Below are 22,060 nucleotides of genomic sequence, written 5' to 3'. Positions count from 1 at the left end.
TCTGTCCATATCCATCCACCCCAACTCTGCTCTGTCTGCCTTAGGGGACAGAGTAATGACCAAGCTGACCTGCTTGTGCCTGAGGCTGGTCATGGAGCCTGCGTTCCATATTTCTGCTCTGTTCTCCTCTGTTCTGCTTTGTCTCTGTTAATGCCTCAGCGGGGCCTCCGGTAAATCAATTGAGGGCTGATCTTTAAAAGCTGGCGCGTCAGCGAGCACATTAGCCCCATTTGCACTTCATTACGTGCACCGCTGGGCAGTGCTGAACACTCACAATCAGCAGAAAGACCCGGACCCGGACATGGGCCCAGTCATAACATACACAGGTGCGGATGTACTGTAGGAGAGGGATAAGTGAAGGAGGAGAAGGGAGAGAGGGGAGAGAGGAGGAAGACGGAGGGATGATTCAGGGGTTGAATAATTTACTTTGACAAAGGCCCCAAGGGAAAACTATGGGTGAGCTCTGATGGGTATTCTGCTTGACTTTGAAAAATAAACGAGCACAAACAAACAGCCAAACACATTTTCAAAAGTAGTATTTGTTTTGAAGCAGTCATACTTTTTGTTTCCTATCATTTTTTTCCTTCAAAATTGCTTCTGGGATTTGGCTTATGTTTGTTTCTTAGATTTCTCTGACAAGTTTGCGAAGGGAACTTTTTTATATCAAGAAATATGAAGTCAGATTGCATGCAACCTACAAAAAGCTACAGTTGCCCCCTCTTTCCTGCGGTCTATCTCTTCCCTTCATCTATCCATCTGCTTGTTATTTTTACTCGCCCTCTCTCCATCTCTCTCTCTCTCTCTCTCTCTCTCTCTCCACTCTCCCTCCATCTCTCTCTCTCTCTGCTCTCCCTCCATTTCTCCTCATCAGAGGCCAGACTGTACCAAGCAAAACCATATTTAATGAAAACATCACTAACCGTGTGTAAACAGCATTAAAAGGCTTTGATAAACCCAACACCTGTTACTGTAGGTTGAGTTAATAAACCACTATCTAAATTTGACACATAGCTTACCGTATCAAAAGTGTGATAGTTAAAGAGTTTAATCTGCTTTGAGGAATAAACATCAAAGATGACTTTAAGAGGTATGTGTGAGTTCATAGGAATTGCTGGAGGTACATTGACAAGCACATGCACATTGCACACACATACTTAGGTTAATTCTGTTTACACACACACACACACACACACACACACACACACACACACACACACACACACACACACACACACACAAACAAACACACGACTTGAGATCCCAGCTCACCCCATCTCGCCTTAACTCGCCAAGGTGGACAGACGGCAGTAATATGGCATCTGGGGGGCTACTGGGCTGGAGGTTTTAACAAAGCAGCAGCCAACGTCATAACAGTTATCTATCAGCTAAGACCACGCTCTGCCCTGAGCACAGCTTACATTTCATAGGTTATCCACCTCTGCCACTGGATATTTACACTGATCCCTACTTCTACATCCCAGGTGCCCTAGGGCCATAACACAGGAGCAGAGAGACGGGCTCTGCTAGGTTGAGTCCCTATGGTCCTTCTCGCCATGTTTGAACTGAGGGAGTTGGGAGTGAGAAAAGTGAGAATGCACACACGCAGATGAGTTCACATTACACCCACACCCACACCCACTGCTCATTGTCACACACACAAACAAACACACACACACACACTGGTTTTTAAGAATTGATTGAAAGTTCATGGAATTTTGTAATCCTACACACACACACACACACACACACACACACACAGCCTTTGTCAAAAGCCCTGCTTAGTTTCAGAAGCGTGTTCACAGGAGGCCTTAACAACTACAGAGCATGGTGTCTGACTAGAACCCAGGGGAGGGACTGTCAGAGAGACAGACAGAGGTTCCTAGAGAGGTAACCCACTACAAAGGCTCAGTGTGAGACTACTCCCAGTGTGACCGCAGTGCGTTCCCGCTCTTTCTCTACCTGTCGCTCCCTTCTCCCCTCCCTCTTTCATGGGGTGACATGACACAGCAGGAGGCCACTCAGAGCTGTGACGGTTCTCTGAGGTGCTTCCTGTATGTGTGAGAGAGGTAGCTGGGACACACTTCTCCCAGAGTCCCAGTGCTCCTGGTGTTCTGTTGGTTCCTTTTAGGCTACAAAAAAGTGAGTTCCTCTCAGCCATGTGTGTGTTTTGTATACAGTACATGCAGGGTCTTAGCAGGTTCTTTTGGACACACACACACACAAACATGTATATGTACAGACGCACAAACACACACATGGCTAACATGTGTACATGCACGTGAACACACACATGTATGCACACACACGCGCACGCACACAAATGCGCACAAACACACATGCATATATACAGACCCAAAAACACACATGCATATATACAGACCCCAAAACACACACACGCCTAACATGTGTACATGCACGTGAACACATATACACACACATGGACGCACACACACACACACACACACACAAACAAACCCCTGGGCAGTTCAAGGCTTACAGGGGCAGCATCTCCAGAAGCTGATGATGGATTCTCTTCAAACCGCACACTAATGAGAGTAGATCAATGTCTGACCACCAATTAGGCCAGACCACACTAACCTCAGAGACACACAGGCCAAGGATGGAGAACAACCTGAATAAAACAGTGACTATTACAGTGATTCTATTGCGCTTGTCAAAAGAGATGGTGAAAAGCATTGGTTTTAAAAATATGTGATTTGACAATGTAAAATACTCTTCAGTGTTACTAAACACAGCACACCAGAGAAAGACAGATCTATACTCTTAGAAAAAAATTGTTCCAAAAGGGTTCTTTGGCTGTCCCCATAGGAGAATCCTTTTGGATTCCATTGAGAACCATCTGTAGAAAGGGTCCTACATGGAACCCAAAAAGAGTTCTACCTTGAACCAAGATGGTTCTACCTGGAACCAAAGAGGGTTATTCAAAGGGTTAACCTTTTTTCCCAAGTGTGTGATGCAGATTCCATTTTACCTAACATCAACTGTTCTCATCTATGACCAGAGGGCTTCAATCTCTGGGGAAGGTCAAATGAGTTCTTCAACTCTGTCTCTGTTGCCTCCAAGCCAAGTCTGCAGGGTAATTCAAAAGTTCAAAGGAAGTGGAGAGAAGTCTAAATGAACTCTGACCCTAGCATGGGCCTTGTACTGTAGCCTTAGAGTCTCTGGTCTCTGCATGTGTCACCATCACACTTCACATATGGACCCTCAATGGAGTGTGAGCCCAACAGTGCCCTTAAACTACAACATGAACAGTGCCCTTAAACTCTTCACAGAAGAGGAGTGAGATTTTTTATTTATTTTACCTTTATTTAACTAAGCAAGTCAGTTAAGAACAAATTCTTATTTACAATGGCGGCCTACCCCGGCCAAACCCGGATGACGCTGGGCCAATTATGCGCCGCCCTATGGGACTCCCAATCACATCCGATTGTGATGCAGCCTGGATTCAAACCAGGTACTGCAGGGACTCCTCTTACACTGAGATGCAGTGGCTTAGACCACCGCGCCACCCAGGAGCCCACAGGAAACAGGAAGTATTCAAAAAGAGCATAGGGGGAGACAGGAAGTTGCACAAAGTGGATAAAAGCTTTTTCAGGTCATTGAATCTTAAGCCCCAGGTATGCGTAATAGCCCTGGCTGCACAATCAAAGGAGGAGAAGTAAGAAATCATTATGGGGGTAGCCTAGTGGTTAGAGCATTGGGGCAGTAACCGAAAGGTTGCTAGACTGAATCCCAGAGCGGACAAGGTAAAAATCTATCGTTCTGCCCCTGAACAAATCAATTAACCCACTGTTCCTAGGCTGTCATTGTTAATAAGAATTTCTTCTTAACTGACTTGCCTAGTTAAATAAAGGTTAAAAAATACAAATGTGAGTGGGAAGATTGCTTGCTGCAGGGACAACCCGTGATTGCTTTGTGGAGGCATCTATAAAGTACTAGCGAGCGCACATGTTACCCCAGTGCACAAATCACTAATTACTTATTAATGAGGAGAGTGTGCGTCTTCAAAGTTAACACTAGACAGCCTTCCCCTGTAGAACAGAGGGGGAGCAGGGGGAAGACAGCAAGGTGGGAGGGGAGGGAAAGGTTTGCTCAGTAAACTGAGACGGCAGCTAATCAGGTTTACAATGCCTCCAGCACATGAGAAATAGAAATGTGGAAGATTCCTGCTCCAGCTTTATTTCAATACATGGAGGCAGACAGGCACCACGGGAGAGAGAGAGAGAGGCAGAAGTTCAGATAAGTATGAAAATGGAGGCAAATCCTATCTTGGTGACCTTTACAGAGTGCAGCAATGATAACGATAATACACGGAATAGAAACATCTTCACTCCAACCTTTTCTCTCCACTGTGATCTCTCAGCCATCTGATGGCATACATCCAACAGTACAGATACATTACCAGTAACTCTGAGAGTGTTAAAGATCAGCATATCCCCTGCTGTGATGTGGTTTTAAGGATAGCATAACATTTCTGTATTAATGGAGGAATTCCCCGATAAAGTATGGAGTTCGTCGACAAAATCTACATATTTAACTTGAAACCATTACACTATCTTAAAACATTTCCCTGGTGTGTGAGAATTTCTCAACTACAGTAGTGTAAAGTACTTAAAAACCTCTATGGGATCGGTGTCCTGAGCTTCAGGAAGTTAGATTTTGGTATGTCATTTTAGACGAAAGATGCTTAAGAGGGAAAAAATACTTTGAAGCACTTTTTTGGGGGTATCTGTACTTTACTTTACTATTTATATTTTTGACAACTTTGACATTTACTTCACAACGTTCCTAAAGAAAATAAAAATACTTTTACTCCATACATTATCCCTGACACCCAAAAGTATGCTTAGCAGGACAGGGAAATGGTCAAATTCACTCACTTATCAAAAGAACATAAATGGTCATCCCTATTGCCTCTGATCTGGCGGACTCACTAAACACAATTTCTTTGTTTATAAAGTATGTCTGAGTGTTGGAGTGTGCCCCTAGCGATCCATTAAAAAAACTTCAACAAGAAAATTGTGCCGTCTGGTTTGCTTAGTATAAGCAATTTGAATTTATTTTTGTAATTCCATTTACTTTTACTGAGGTATATTTACAACCAAATACTTTTAGACTTTTACTCAAGTAGTATTTTCCTGGGTGACTTTCACTTTTACTTGAGTCATTTTCTATTAAGGTATCTTTAATTTGACTCAAGTATGACAATTGGGTCCTTTTCCACCACTGCCCAGTTACCTTTGACAATCATCTCATTTCTCATTAGCATGCATTAGCAAATGTCCCCCGGGGAACATGTTAGATTGTTGAGTAAAAATTACAATACAGCTGGGACTATTTATCTTTTGAAAAGGGTGTTAATTTGTTCACGAGGAAATTGTGTTTTCATTTGCATTATGAATGGAAAGTCAACCCTGGTTCAACCTGTTACAGCAGCCACTCTTGATTGCTAATGAGTCCATTCCACTGGGAAGCTTTAGCCTGAAAAACAGATCATGAATTTACAGTAGTCTTAAACGATGTGTGTGGTCTTAATGATTAGCATGAATGATTAACATAGGAGTGTGTGTGTGTGTGTGTGTGTGCGCGTGTGCATGTGTGTGTGTGTGTGTTCCTTGGATGAAATTAAAGGGCTCTAATTCCATTCCAAGATTGCATTAGACTAGATTCTGATGCTGGTACAGTAAATTAGATCTTCCATAACAAAGATAATTAGAATCCTCATAACAAGACAGGGCTAAACTTACACTTAATAAAAAAGCGCCACAAGGACAATGACAACATTATAAAGATAGAGAGGGTACAGTACAGTGTAGATACTGTAGGACCACATTTCATCCATTTAATCATATGAAAGTCTTTCAAGTCAAGTGCGAAATATATCATCTTGAAATATTGACTAGAACATGTGTTACTATCTAGGATGCTGCCGCGTTACCATATGTCCACGAATCAAGTCCAGTCCCAGAGATGCATGTCGATGCATGTGGAGCATATGTAGTAAGAGCAGCTGCCCTGAGAGATCTACTGTAGGGAAGGAGAGGGTTGAGGGTTGCCCCAGCATCCATGAATAATGATTAAGTGTTACCCACTAGACACAGGACCCTTAATAACACAGATCCTGCACATAAATATACAAACACATGCGGCCACACGCACATGCAACATACGCAGGCAAACACATTTTAAACGTGTGCACGCATGAGCACACACACATGCACACGCAGCCAGGAATTCCAGGAAGCGTCTCGATGGCCCTCTCAAACAACCTCTGGAGCACAATCCAATATCACACACACCAGCCCCCCCACTCCAGGGGGTAACAGCAGGAACTTGGCACGGCCACACACACACAGTCACCCGGTGGGTACAAGTGAGGGAGAAAAATCAAGTGTTCTCTTTCTAGAGCCTTATCATCTGACAGAACTAACACAGAGTGGTTGCTAGAGTGGTTGCTTAGAACTGCACAGTGTACCCCAGGACTGGGTTACCACATGAGAGGTACACACACTACAAACAACACACACTACAAACAACACACACTACAAACTACGTACAGTACACACCAAGCCGCAATCAAAGCGTCCATATTGGGCCTTTCTTTAAACAGCCTGATATCCAGGGGTTTCTCTGGAGTGGGTGCACTGGAAGGCAGCATGTGGTTTTATCAAACACTTTGAGGTTTTATAATTGCTGATTAGTGAGTTTAGGTTGGACTTAAGTTTACATATAGCAGACTCCCTGTGGAAACCAAATTCAAAACTTTTAACTTTTGGAAAATGTGAGCAGCATGACTGTAGAAGAATTGAAGGAAAAATATGATACACTGTGCACTCAAGTAAAAGTAGTCAAAGATATAAATAGTAAAGTAAAGCAAAGGACAGATACCCCATCAAACAACTTAAGTAGTACTCTACACCACTGTAACTGGGACATTCTCACACACCGGGGCAACGTATTAAGAAAGTGTAATGGTTTAAAGTTAAATATTTAGATTTTGTTGACAAACTATATTTTATCGGGGAATTCCTCCATTAATACAGAAATGTTATGCTATACTTAAAACCACATCACAGCAGGGGATATGCTGATCTTTAACACTCTCAGAGTTACTGGTAATGTATCTGTACTGTTGGATGTATGCCATCAGATGGCTGAGAGATCACAGTGGAGAGAAAAGGTTGGAGTGAAGATGTTTCTACTCCGTGTATTATCGTTATCATTGCTGCACTCCTCCATGATTTGGTTCTCTGTAAAGGTCACCAAGATAGGATTTGCCTCCATTTTCATACTTATCTGGATTTCTCTCACTCTCTCACTCACTCACTCACTCACTCACTCACTCACTCACTCACTCACTCACTCACTCACAAGTATGTTATAACGCACACAGAGTAAATTATCTGGGAGTTCATCATCAGTCGGGTGAGAAAAATCAAGGCTTCTTGGTAGATTTCCTGCTCACCCAGATTGACTAATTGGTATGGGTCCTTTGTCAGAGCTCCACATTAAGCTCACTAGCGTTTTCCTCGGATGCGATTCTGATCTCAGGCATGAAAGTACACTAATGCAAATGCATATTTCGTTCATCTGCATGGCCCGTGAAACGTCTTCAGTCGCTTTGTCACTTTCTAATTAACACTCAAAGACCAATGAATCATAACGAGCTTCCCTCTACTGCTGCACACTCAGTTCAAATGAACTACTCCTCAGTGTGGGACCGTTCTGATGTTAGGCACATTAAAAATGTCTTAATAAACACAGTAAATTGCTCAATATATTTCTTTGTAGAATGTAAATCATATATATTTTTGGTACAATTAAATCATTTTGATTCATGTTGTAATTATGAGAATGACTATTAGCTAGCTGTATGCATATAGTGCACACACGTTTTCAGAGGATAATATTTATTTCAAATACTTGGAAGGAGAAGGAGGAATGATTTCAGCAGCTGTGTAACAGCATGTTTGACTATTTCCTCTCACAAAGCAGATTAAATGGGAGTAAAATAACCTATATTATTATCAGCTCGTGAATATCTTGCACAAGGATGACATTTAAAAACTAAACAGGGTAATCTGTGAACATATTTAATGTATCACCATGACTTAAAAACTCCATGGAGACAACAGATGAGTCACAGCTCTCTGAGCCCAGCGGTTTCTAAGCAAACCCACAGTAAAAGAAAAGTACAGATATATACAATTTCCTTGTAAATGTAATGTAATGTAAAGCTTTTGGGATTGAATTGAATAGCACAGTTTGTGCTTTATGTGAGGTCTCCCTTGTAAAAGAGGTATTCTGACCTCAATGGGACTTTCTGGATGAATAATGGTTTTCATCAAAATGCTTTACTGTGCCTCAGGGAGGCCAACTCACCTCAGGGTGAAGATCTGTACAGGTGACAGTGTGGAGAGAGCCAGGAAGGTGGAGACCGTCTCCCTCTGTCTGATTGGTCTAGAGGGCACCATCACCACAAAGTTACTGTCTAGCCTTAGCTCTGACATGGGCTGGAACAGACGCACGCTCCCTATACGCTGCATGGGTGTGGGCCCTGAGAAGTACCCCATGGGCCCCTGGTGCTCTGTGCGCATGGAACTTCCCTTTCGCAAGTCCTCTGAGCTGCACTCCCCAGTCTCTGTGGACTGTACCATGTAGTAGAGCTCCACAGGGGTGCCCTGGGCCTGCTCTGGAGCTCTCTGCCTGCCGTGCCTCACGGTAGAGGGGTTAAACCAGCTAGCCAGAGGCTCCAGCTCGGCCACACACATCCCCAGCTCCCCCTTCAGACGACACATGCCCCGCACCTCTTGGGTCTCGTGGAAGGCAAACATCCGGACACAGGGAAGCCTGTGGATGGTGGTGTAGTCATCCCAGTCCCTGCCCACCACATAGAACAACACCTGCACTTTGGGCCAACTGGGGTGGATCCTCTCACTGATGATGAAGGTCTGGACCTTCCAATTGTAGGTGAAAAGGGACGGAGAAGAAGAGGAGATGGACGATGATGGGGAGGTGAAAGAGGGTCCATTGAAGGGTCCAGGGCTCTGTAGGAGCTCCAGGGGGATGGTTTGCTGGACAGACATGGGTCCATAGCTGGCGTTGATGGAGGGCATCCGGCGGGCCTGCTGGATGAAGAAGGGCTCGGTCCTGGCCTGCAGGCTGGAGTTCCTCATCAGGTCCTGGTTGGCCTCCTTCAGAAAGAAGGCAGCCTCGGCGTTGAGGACCTGGTAGCTGACGGGCAAGTAGGTGGGCATGGGGCCATACCTCTGTAGACCCTCAAGAATCCCCCTGCTGTCTACCACTGGAACACAGAGGAGGGGAGAAGTTAGCTACATACCTGTTAACCTCTATAACAAAGGGCAGAGCAGAGAGAGGATGAGAAATTTAGTAAGAAATGGAAGAAAACACTGGACATTGTGGACATATTCTCTTTATCTCTATGCTCTCCTGGGCATACACAGTTATATTACAATGTCCTAATAAGAAGTTATTTGCTACAAAGTGTGCATATGACATTCCCTTCACGCATGATTTCTCTCACAATAGAAGTAGCATGTGAAATTACATCCTGCAGTTAAACAGAGAGACTTGAAGACATGGATTAGGAATTGAATCTAGTCTACAGTAATAGACTGTTTCTACTAAATAGTCACAGTTCCTTGTTAGACCCTACTCACTCAGTCAACTCAGTCACTCCTTTCCTCATATTCCTCCTCTATCTTAACAATTTGGTTCACAACCTCCACACGCTACTCTAGTCTGGAGTCTGAACCCCTGTATATAGCCTCGTTACTGTATTGTTAATCTTGAATTATTTGTTATTTGTTATTTTTCTCTTTTTTAATTTTTTTAATTTGTATTTATTTATTGTTTACTTGAGTTTATTTAGTAAATACTTTCTTAACATGTATTTATTTCTTAAAACTGCATTGTTGGTTAAGGTCTTATAAGTAAGCATTAGTTAAGCATTAGATTTCGACTTGATTTGACCCTGTTATCGACCCCAACACCCAGCAGGGCCTCAACCCCCTCCTCCCCCACCCCCTTCAAACTCATCTACACCTACCCCTTCTGTCTCTCCCTCCTTACTCCTTCCCCCTGCCCGTCCTCTCTTCCCCCCCCCCCCTCTCTCCCTCTGCCAGCAAGCTCTAAAATATTTGGTCTGATGGAGGATCCCGGGAGAGGCCATTGATTTCCCGTCGTGGCCAGGCCATGCAGCAGGGAGACACGACAGTGATTTGTGACAGCCCATGGCAGCCTGACAAAGACCAGCCTGGAGGACCAGGCACAACAAGCTGTGGTCGGAATACCGAAGGCCATAAAGCGCAGTGTTTGTCTGTGTGTCTGTCTGTCTGAGAGTTGAATAGAGACACTTCGGAGATTTTAATGATGGTTGATACTCAAGTCGTACCTGAAAGTAGGCTAGGACTACTGTGTGATGTTACACGAAGGCTGAGTACAGAGGCAGAGCAGGCAACTGTGCTGGGGTGTACCTCACAGAGAGAAAGATAGACACCTCTCTGTCTCTCTCAGTGAGAGTGTGCACACTGTCTTAGTTTTCACATACAGTAGTCCCATGATAGAAACACAGAAACTACTTCATCACAATCAAAGTGCTGTAATCACGTCCAAAATGTGGATTTACAGTGCCTTGCGAAAGTATTCGGCCCCCTTGAACTTTGCGACCTTTTGCCACATTTCAGGCTTCAAACATAAAGATATAAAACTGTATTTTTTTGTGAAGAATCAACAACAAGTGGGACACAATCATGAAGTGGAACGACATTTATTGGATATTTCAAACTTTTTTAACAAATCAAAAAGTTACAAATTGGGCGTGCAAAATTATTCAGCCCCTTTACTTTCAGTGCAGCAAACTCTCTCCAGAAGTTCAGTGAGGATCTCTGAATGATCCAATGTTGACCTAAATGGCTAATGATGATAAATACAATCCACCTGTGTGTAATCAAGTCTCCGTATAAATGCACCTGCACTGTGATAGTCTCAGAGGTCCGTTAAAAGCGCAGAGAGCATCATGAAGAACAAGGAACACACCAGGCAGGTCCGAGATACTGTTGTGAAGAAGTTTAAAGCCGGATTTGGATACAAAAATATTTCCCAAGCTTTAAACATCCCAAGGAGCACTGTGCAAGCGATAATATTGAAATGGAAGGAGTATCAGACCACTGCAAATCTACCAAGACCTGGCCGTCCCTCTAAACTTTCATCTCATACAAGGAGAAGACTGATCAGAGATGCAGCCAAGAGGCCCATGATCACTCTGGATCAACTGCAGAGATCTACAGCTGAGGTGGGAGACTCTGTCCATAGGACAACAATCAGTCGTATATTGCACAAATCTGGCCTTTATGGAAGAGTGGCAAGAAGAAAGCCATTTCTTAAAGATATCCATAAAAAGTGTTGTTTAAAGTTTGCCACAAGCCACCTGGGAGACACACCAAACATGTGGAAGAAGGTGCTCTGGTCAGATGAAACCAAAATGTAACTTTTTGGCAACAATGCAAAACGTTATGTTTGGCGTAAAAGCAACACAGCTGAACACACCATCCCCACTGTCAAACATGGTGGTGGCAGCATCATGGTTTGGGCCTGCTTTTCTTCAGCAGGGACAGGGAAGATGGTTCAAATTGATGGGAAGATGGATGGAGCCAAATACAGGACCATTCTGGAAGAAAACCTGATGGAGTCTGCAAAAGACCTGAGACTGGGACAGAGATTTGTCTTCCAACAAGACAATGATCCAAAACATAAAGCAAAATCTACAATGGAATGGTTCAAAAATAAACATATCCAGGTGTTAGAATGGCCAAGTCAAAGTCCAGACCTGAATCCAATCGAGAATCTGTGGAAAGAACTGAAAACTGCTGTTCACAAATGCTCTCCATCCAACCTCACTGAGCTCGAGCTGTTTTGCAAGGAGGAATGGGAAAAAATGTCAGTCTCTCGATGTGCAAAACTGATAGAGACATACCCCAAGCGACTTACAGCTGTAATCGCAGCGCAGCAAAAGGTGGCGCTACAATGTATTAACTTAAGGGGGCTGAATAATTTTGCACGCCCAATTTTTCAGTTTTTGATTTGTTAAAAAAGTTTGAAATATCCAATAAATGTCGTTCCACTTCATGATTGTGTCCCACTTGTTAGTTTTTTATAATTTTTTCGAGGCCAGATTTGTATTTATTTTGTCATTTGTTCGTTGGCTGGGGTTACAGGTACAATATATAAATTCATATAATTTCATATTCCCTTCATATTGTATTGTCCCTTCATTATTTTAATTGAGTTATTTTCCACATTAGTTATTTTCCTACTGTACCTGCAGGCTGCCACTCAAAAAAAAGGTACATAAATATAAAGTATTGATCATTTTGATCATATTACAGAGTTAAAAAATAATAATACATTTAGTATTTAAAGGGAAAAAAACAAAAAGAAGTGAGCCTCCACCCCCAACTACCCATTCCCCCAGCCCTGTTTTCCATTGCTTCCCACCTCCCTAAATACTAGGATTGCTTGTCAGTCATGACATTTTGATTCCCAGCTACATTGTTTTTTAAACATTGACCCTTTGCTAAACATTTAAACATTGACCCTTTGCTATGAGACTTGAAATTGAGCTCAGGTGCATCCTGTTTCTATTGATCATTGAGATGTTTCCACAACTTGATTGGAGTCCACCTGTGTTAAATCCAATTGATTGGACATGATTAGGAAAGGCACACACCTGTCTATATAAGGTCCCACAGTTAACAGTGGATGTCAGAGCAAAAACCAAGCCATGAGGTCAAAAGAATTGTCCATAGAGCTCAGATCTGGGGAAGGGTACCAAAAAATGTCTGCAGCATTGAATGTCCCCAAGAACACAGTGGCCTCCATCATTCATAAGTGAAAGAAGTTTGAAACCACCAAGACTCTTCCTAGAGATGGACACCCTGCTAAACTGAAGACTCAAGGTTGTAATCACTGCCAAAGGTGCTTCAACAAAGTACTGAGTAAAGGCTCTAAATACTTATGTAAATGTCATATTTACATTTTTCACATTTCTAAAAACCTGTTTTTGCTTTGTCATTATGGGATACTGTGTGTAGATTGATGAGGGGAAAAAAACAATTTAATATATTTTAGAATAAGGCTGTAACTTGATAAAATGTGGAAAAAGTCAAGGGGTCTGAATACTTTCCGAATGCACTGTATCAGTGAAGACCACATCTTCCAGGGCAATAGGAGACACCATGGGTGTTTCTCAATACGCATACTACCGTGCTCCGAGCACGTAATCTGGAGCACAGGAGGGTCGGAGCACGAGTCCAAATCAAGTATGCAAAACAGAGCGCGGAGGGCACTTCTCGGATGCGTACCTGTAAACATTTCAAAGCATGTATCGATGCAAGCTTCAATGAAATGTATGGACAGAAATATGATGCAACCACATAAAACAACGCAATATTTATTGAAATCAATGCGGACATTATTTGTTCTGACGCGAGAGAAAATAAACTATAATAAAATGAAATGTTGCCCATTCACATCTCATGTTTCCTGACTACAAAATTGTGTCTTGAAAACATAAAAAAAATATTCCTATGTTAATTTTGGCATTTTTACCTGCCTACAATACCCACTGTAGTTTCCGTAGATTGCAAGCCCATAGTAAGTCAACTGGCTACATACTACTTTTAGCTAGCTAGCCACAAAGAATTGGTAGCTAGCTACCCATGAAGAATTTACATCTACCTTGCATAACATTACGTTTAAGTCATTTTTACCTGTTAAATTATCTGGTTAGCTAGATAATTGCAATTCACAAATAGCTATTTGATAGTTATAAAGTAAAATGTTTGCTTTGTACATATCTTGTTTTGTCTCTATTGCCATTGTCCTGGCTGGAAGAAAGTTTAGTAAATGGGTAAGTCCATAGTAAGTCAATAGGGCTAACTGGCTAGCTAGCCTCTAAGAATTAGAAGCTTGCTACCCATGAGGAAATGACATCTACCTGACATGACATTAGTTTAAGATAATTTGGCTGTTTAACAAAAGTATCTATATCCAAAGTAAAATGAGTCCATCATGAGGTAGGAAAATTATGTGGGTATGTTGAAGCAACATCTCAAGACATCAGTCAGGAAGTTAAAGCTTTGTCGCAAACAGGTCTTCCAAATGGGCAATGACCCCAAGCATGCTTCCAAAGTTGGTGCAAAATGGCTTAAGGACAACAAAGTCAAGGTATTGGAGTGGCCATCACAAAGCCTTGATCGCAATCCTATTTGTGGGCAGAACTGAAAATGTGTGTGAGCAAGGAAGCCTACAAACCTGACTCAGTTACACCAGCTCTGTCAGGAGGAATGGGCCAAAATGTGGAAGGCTACCCTGAACGTTTGACCCAAGTTGAGCAATTTAAAGGCAATGCTACCAAATACAAATTGAGTGTATGTAAACTTCTGACCCACTGGGAAAGTGATGAAAGAAATTAAAGATTGAAATAAATCATGATCTATTATTATTCTGACATTTCACATTCATAAAATAAAGTGGTGATCCTAACTGACTTAAGACAGGGAATTTTTACTCTGATTAAATGTCAGGAATTGTGAAAAACTGAGTTTAAATTAATTTGGCTAAGGTGCTACTTCAACTGTAGCTAGCTGACAATTATGAAGTAAAACGTCTGCCTTGTGTATGTATATCTTATTTAGTCTCTTTTGCCTTTGTCCTGGCTGTAAGAAGGTTCAGTGAATCAGGAGGTGGAGCCTGTGTGACGTAGCATAGTAGGGGGAGTGTGAGTGCTCCTCAAATGTAATGTTTTATGCGTTCTCCACACTCTAGTCCTCACAAGAACGGACTCAAAAGAACGTCCTCGGAGAATGCACTCAGAGCACGAGAGTGTGGAGTACAGTAGTATGCATATTGAGAAACGCCCCAGATCTCTCTATACTCAGCCAAGGGGGAAAAATAATCATTTCTAAACCAATTTAGGATGGGGCGAAATGCTAGTGCCTACAAATACACTTAGAAGTTTGATACGGATCTTTCCCGCTTTGTAAGTTTGCTCATTTTATCCAGGATCGCTTACTTTGCCACATACATTTTTCAACTGCACTATGAGACACAGTGATTCTTGGTTAGGCCATGGGATTCCCACTGGCTGTTGGTATGCAGTAGGCTTTAACTACTTATGGCTGGGGGGCAGTATTGAGTAGCTTGGATGAATAAGGTGCCCAGAGTAAACTGCCTGCTACTCAGGCCCAGAAGCTAAGATATGCATATTATTAGTAGATTTGGATAGAAAACACTCTGACGTTTCTAAAACTGTTTGAATGATGTCTGTGAGTATAACAGAACTCATATGGCAGGCGAAAACCTGAGAAAAAATCCAACCAGGAAGTGGGAATTCTGAGGTTTGTAGGTTTTCAAGTCTGAGCCTATCCAATACAGGAAGTGCAATCAGACCAAATTTACATTAAGGCTTCCACTAGATGTCAACAGTCTTTAGAACCTTGATTCAGGCTTCTACTGTGAAGGGGGAGCGAATAAGAGCTGTTTGACTAAGGGGTCTGGCAGAATGCCTTGAGCAAAGTCACGCGTATGGCCGTGAGAGCGAGCTGAGTTCCCTTTCATTTCTAAAGACAAAGGAATTGTCTAGTTGGAATATTATTGAAGATGTATGATAAAACATCCTAAATATTGATTCTATACATCATTTGACATGTTTCTACGAACTGTAATGGAAATGTTTGACTTTGTCTGGACTAAGAGCCTGCGCCATGTGAATTTGGATTTGTGAACTAAACGCTCAAACAAAAAGGAGGTATTTGGACATAAATGATGGACTTTATCGAACAAAACAAACATTTATTGTGGAACTGGGATTCCTGGGAGTTCATTCCGATGAAGATCAAAGGTAAATTAATATTTATGGTGCTATTTCTGACTTCTGTTGACTCCACAACATGGCGGGTTTCTGTATGGCTTGTTTTGGTGTCTGAGCGCTGTACTCAGATTTTCGGAGGGTATGCTTTCACTGTAAAGCATTTTTAAAATCTGACACAGCGGTTGCATTAAGGAGAAGTATATCTCTAATTCCATGTATAACACTTGTATTTCCATCAACATTTATAAGTATTTCTGTAATTTGATGTGGCTCTCTGCACTTTCACCGTATGTTTGTTTGAGACAATGCATTTCTGAACATAACGCGCCAATGTAAACTGAGATTTTTAGATATAAATATGAACTTTATCGAACAAAACATACATGTATTGTGTAACATGAAGTTCTATGAGTGCCATCTGATGAAGATCATCAAAGGTTAGTGATTCATTTTATCTCTATTTCTGCTTTTTGTGACTCCTCTCTTTGGCTGGAAAAATGGCTGTGTTTTTCTGTGACTAGGCGCTGACCTAACATAATCGCATGGTATGCTTTCGTCGTAAAGCCTTTTTGAAATCTTTATCATTAAATTGGTGTATAACACTTGTATGTTTGAGGAATTTTGATAATGAGATTTCTGTTGTTTAAATTTGTCGCCCTGCACTTTTACTGGCTGTTGTCAAATCGATCCCGTTAACGGGATTTCAGACGTAAGAACAGCAATGTAAACAACCAATCTCACTCCTTTACAAAACATATTATACACGATTATCATGGTTGTTCGATCATCACACCATCACACCATTATGGGTAGTACCACAAAAAGTAGAAACACAGTTCAACGTCTTCCTCCACGGCAAAATGCAGCCACAACTCAACGAAATGTGAGTGGGTTAGGTTAAATTTGAGTGAGTTACCTTATTCAGTCTTTGTCCTAGTATGCCCTAATACAAGGATATTCAACTTTTACCCTACGAGGTCCATTGCCTGCTGGTTTTCTGTTCTACCTTATAATTAATTGGACACACCTGGTGTCCCAGGTCTAAATCAGTCCTTGATTAGAGGGTAACAATGAAAAAATGCAGTGGAACTGGCTTCTAGGTTCAGAGTTGACTTTGAAGGCCCTATTATGATTCGTTGTCATTTCTTTGAGCCTTTTGACTGGCTGGGAGGCCTCCTACACTCTACTCTAGGTTACGTAATACAGGAGTTAAGTAACATAAAGAATAGTCATCCTTGCTCCCTGTGTGACTAATCTAACTGTGTCTTTGCTGCTGTCCACAGTCAAAGAGATATTCCACATCAGGATGGAAAGAGTAAGATGAAAGAGAGTGGGGAGAAAGGTGGAGAATGAATTAGAGGGAGAAATACCTTAATTCCCTGTGAACTGGTAAGAGCAAAATACTTTGAAAGAACATCCTCAGCTCCCTCAGCAGCAGTTAATGAAAGTGCATGGACCAGTTTATATAGTAACCAAATTCAATTCCCGAGGAATAGTCACCAAACCGATGGCCATAATCTTAACATCAGTAGACCCCCAACCCAAGCATCTGTTCTGTTTTCTTTCTTTTTTTTTTACATGCCTGACATCTCTAATCATAGTCAGTCATAGTCATAACTTTCCTCAAGCCTACTTTACAAGCTGTATATAAAAAACACACCCACTGAATACAAAGTGAATATGAGAATTTGCATGGAAATATACACAAACAAAAATTTGTATTTTTCCTTGTCAAACTAGAATAATAGCACTTTGCAATCACTTGATGTGTTACTGGTCTACAAAGAATAACATTTTGTTGGGCGTTTGTTAGGCAAATGCCCTGAAAAACTCGACAGCATCCGATGTCACAGAAAGACCAAAAAGATCATCAAGGACAACAACCACCTGAGCCACTACCTGTTCACCCCGCTATCATCCAGAAGGTGAGGTCAGTACAGGTGCATCAAAGCTGGGACCGAGAGACTGAAAAACAGATTCTATGTCACGCCCTGGCCATAGAGAGGCTTTAATTCTCCATCTTTGTTAGGCCAGGGTGTGACTAGGGTGGGCATTCTAGTTTCTTTAATTCTACGTTGGGGTGGTTCCCAATCAGAGGCAGCTGTCTATCGTTGTCTCTGATTGGTGATCATATATAAGTTGTTCCTTCTTCGTTTGGGTATTGTGGGTAGTTGTTTTCTGTTGGTGTCTGCACATGACAGAACTGGTTTGTTTTTGTTCAACTTTGTTATTTTGTTGCGGTGTTCAGTTTTATTAAAGAATCATGAACGCCTACCACGCTGCACCTTGGTCTCCTTCTTCATCAGACGACAGACATTACATTCTATCTCAAGGCCATCAGACTGTTAAACAGCAATTACTAGCACATACAGACTTGGAATCATTGGCCACTTTAATAAATGGATCACTAGTCACTTTAATAATGTCACTTTAATAATGTTTACATATCTGCATTACTCATCTCATATGTATATACTGTATACATATGCATCTATTATTGCATCTTAGCATATGTCGTTCTGTCATTGCTCATCCATATATTTGTATATTCTTATTCCATTCCTTAGATTTGTGTTTTAGGTATTTGTTGTGGAATTGTTCAATTACTTGTTAGATATTGCTGCACTGTTGGAACTAGAAGCACAAGCATTTTGCTACACTCACAATAACGTCTACTAACCATGTGTAGGTGACCAATAAAATTTGATTTGATTTGAACATTAAGCCACCAAACAAATGGCTATTCTGCTCTACAAACAGAGAGACAGGTGGGTCTCAAATATACATTTACCCAGAATGCTTGCTTACATTTGTCCCTCCATTTTCACATTGCAGTCTGAAGTCCTATTGATAACTCCTCGTAGTCCAAAATGACATTTTGCAAAGCATTAAACAAAAATGCTCCGTATGTATCAAAAAAATAAAAAGAGATGTGCTTTGATGTGTGCTTTTTTAAGACCAGGCTCTTCCACTTGCCTATGAAAAGCTTCGTTCTCTGTTGAGAAACTGCTTGGGGACCTTGATGTCACCATCAATACTGTCAGTCTGTATAAGTGGAAACTTTTCCCTTTTTAACCAACATTTTTGACTCTTCAAAGGTTCAGCATAAAATTCAGCAGCTTTTAGCAGAAGCACTGTCATTGGCAAACTGGAGAAGTTTAAAAACATTATCAAAGACCGTTACTGATAATGCCTCCTCACACAAAAAAAAAGAACAAGATGGTAGTTGGGGGTTTCTAAACCAATTGAGTACCATAAGTTACTCAGCTTTGTGTAGGCTGAAGAGAACGCTTGTTGTTGCCAGACCACAGTGTTTCAGCAAAAAACAGCAAGAGCTGATCGCAAACTTGGACTGCTTACAGAGTAACTTATTACATGTGTGACTCTTGCAACAGTGCGAAACACTACCAATGGTCATGTAGTCAGGACTAACAACCATAGTCAGTAAATGCTGACACAGACAGACACATAGCATCAGTGAAGGTGGCAAAGTTGTTGATGACCTTAAGAGAAGCGACTGGGGAGAGTAGAGCCTGGAGCTGAGTCTCCGGCCCTCAGGGGTAGTCAGCCAGTCAGAATCCAGTTTGGGTTACAGTAATTGGAGTGCCTTTAGGCTAGCTCACACTCAACTACCCAGCGTGTCCAGCAATATAATCTCAGTATTAGTGAGGAATGTGTGTAGGCTGGGATAATAGCCACGACCAGAGAGAACAGATGACCATACTAATCGCTCTAAGTGCCCAGCGTGTGTACCTTGACATAGTATGTCACACGAGAGCCAAGGTAAAGCCGGGTTGGAGCAGAGGGGCATTTAGAAGTCTGGGGGTTAATCAGATCACTTATAGAGCCAGGCTGCACTTCATCTTTCATCGCCGGGCAACACTGCAATACTGCAATCAATACTTTAAATTATATTTCCCATTTGTGAAAAATTTAGCAAAATAAGGCATTGTGACTGGGATGAGATGGATGAGGTGAGTCTTAATATATTTTATGGACAACAATAAGTCTTCCCTTCAGTTGTTCTCTGGATGACAGGCTCAAGTTGTTTTCCTTCTGACAAGATCAGAGAAGGGCGGTCTATGGCTGTACCTGCTGGTGCTCTCAGTATACACACTGGGCCTTTACTTTGGTAAGCACATCATGCTCTCTCTCTCTCCATCCAAACATCAATCCAGATAGGACCAGGGCCAGACAGTGTCTGTCTAAGCATTTGCAATCCGGTCCAGATGAGTATGTGAGGCGTGAGGGAAGGATGTGTGTGAGGAGTGAGGAATCATAAACCTCCAGTCAGAGGAAAAGCAAGCCACAGACAGTCATCTCTCTCAGATGAACGAGCCTCCATCACATCGTAGCACAACGCACTCCTTACTGCCATACTGATGGTCATTATCTAGGAAAAAAGGATGAGGCATAAACAGAAGACACTTATCAAGGACATTGTTAAAAGTATTTATATATATCATATGATATTTTATTGTGTTACTTTATATTACATTTTTTACTTTATTTTATTTAGAAATATTTTCTTAACTCTATTTCTGCAACTGCATTGTTGGTTAAGGGATTGTAAGTAAACATTACACGGTGTCATGACGTTGTCCTAGAGGTAGGTTTATGACAGTCATAAATACCTCTACCCCCCTTTTTCCTCTCTCTACCCTACTGATGTTACATTTGCAAAACCCTTGGTTAACATAGAGATTCTGGGAACATCAGAAGGTGGGGGGGAAATTAACTATATTCTGGTAATCCGACCAATTGTACATATGCGGTGGTACTTAATGAATATAATGTCAGTTCGGTTGTCATCTGAGACATTCTCATCAATGATAAGATGACATAAACTCTACAGTGGAAAGTCTACACATCAGAGTTATCGGTTTCACATGGAATTGTTGTTCAATTTAAATGTTTGAATTGAAATGATTTGTGATGGAATGAAATGTGATTTTAGCTTCTAAAATGTGAGATTTGGGTTTTCATAAGGTAGGGCTCTGCTCAATCAGTGGCCCGCCCCTGTGAAGGGACATGGGCTATAAAACTTTTCAAACACGCCCTCCTCTCCCTTCCTACATAAAGCCTTGACGACAATATAACCTCCTCTTCTGAGGATGTGAGGTCGACGGTCCGATGTCAGAATGGTTCAGATAATAACTACAGAACAAAGCCAACATCAGCGTGAGCTTTGGTTGCGAATGGTATGAACTTTGAACTCTTATTCACTACAGAAGTGATACCTCCTAGACGTTGAGTTAGCAACAGCAGATGCAAACGAGGGTTAGGAAGGAACAGACAGAGTATCCCGTCTATCACACAACGACGTTACTACAACGTATCCAATTGACCACCAGAGACATTCTTCAAAGGACAAAGGACAAAGGACTCGGTTTGGCAACACGGCCTTCCATCTACCACCAACCTACCGAAGCGCAGCTCAGAGTAAATATTTATTGCATTTTTCTTTTCCAAATGGGCGGTAATTTAGAATGCATAAGATACTGTATTTACGATAGCACAGCTTCGCCCTTTGTTCCTCAGTCTTCCCGCTCTTTCACTCAAATCCAGCCCCTTTTCTTTTGTGTAACCAACTGTCATATCTGTTCCGCCCACTAGGGACGTTTTCCTTTATGACGTAATTTGTAATCAAGTTATGATTTAATTATGTGTATGTGTAATTCTGTCTGATTAGTTAGGTATTTAGTAAATAAATAATTAAACCCAATTTTGTATTGCTGATTCAACTTGTTAGGCAGGGTTTGTGCAGATAACCAAGAATTTACAACTTTCAGATGAGACTGAATTAAGATGACGATTAATATTGACTGCTATTGATGTAAAATATTACTAGGTCTTTAAAAGTTTATTCGGAAGATAACAGCTCTATAAATATTATTTTGTGGTGCCCCGACTCTCTAGTTAATTACATTTACATGATTAGCTCAATCAGGTAAAGTTAATTATGGATAAATTATTTTATAGAGTAGCATGTCATATCACTTAATCCGGCATAGCCAAAGACACGACAACGGAAAGTCTACACCTGTTGTATTCGGCGCATGTGACAAATAACATTTGATTTGATTTGACATACAGTACCACTTAAACGTTTGGACACACCTACTCATTCAAGGGTTTTTCTTTATT

General features: G+C 41.6%; 1 protein-coding gene across 1 annotated transcript in view; it reads right to left on the bottom strand.

The window, feature by feature from the left end:
* Positions 1–22,060, bottom strand: part of LOC110509743 (transmembrane protein 132C-like) — a 227,090-nt gene that overhangs the window by 170,215 nt on the left and 34,815 nt on the right. Inside the window, exon 2 of the mRNA XM_036968040.2 lies at positions 8,404–9,325. Coding sequence (XP_036823935.2) covers positions 8,404–9,325 — 922 coding nt within the window. The remainder of the gene's footprint in view (positions 1–8,403; positions 9,326–22,060) is intronic.

The sequence above is a fragment of the Oncorhynchus mykiss genome, chromosome 29, assembly GCF_057628025.1.
Source record: "Oncorhynchus mykiss isolate SJ-2025 chromosome 29, ASM5762802v1, whole genome shotgun sequence".
In the NCBI taxonomy this organism is placed as follows: domain Eukaryota; kingdom Metazoa; phylum Chordata; class Actinopteri; order Salmoniformes; family Salmonidae; genus Oncorhynchus; species Oncorhynchus mykiss.
The sequence above is the reverse complement of the archived record's forward strand: the minus strand, read 5'-3'. Positions and strand labels throughout refer to the sequence as shown.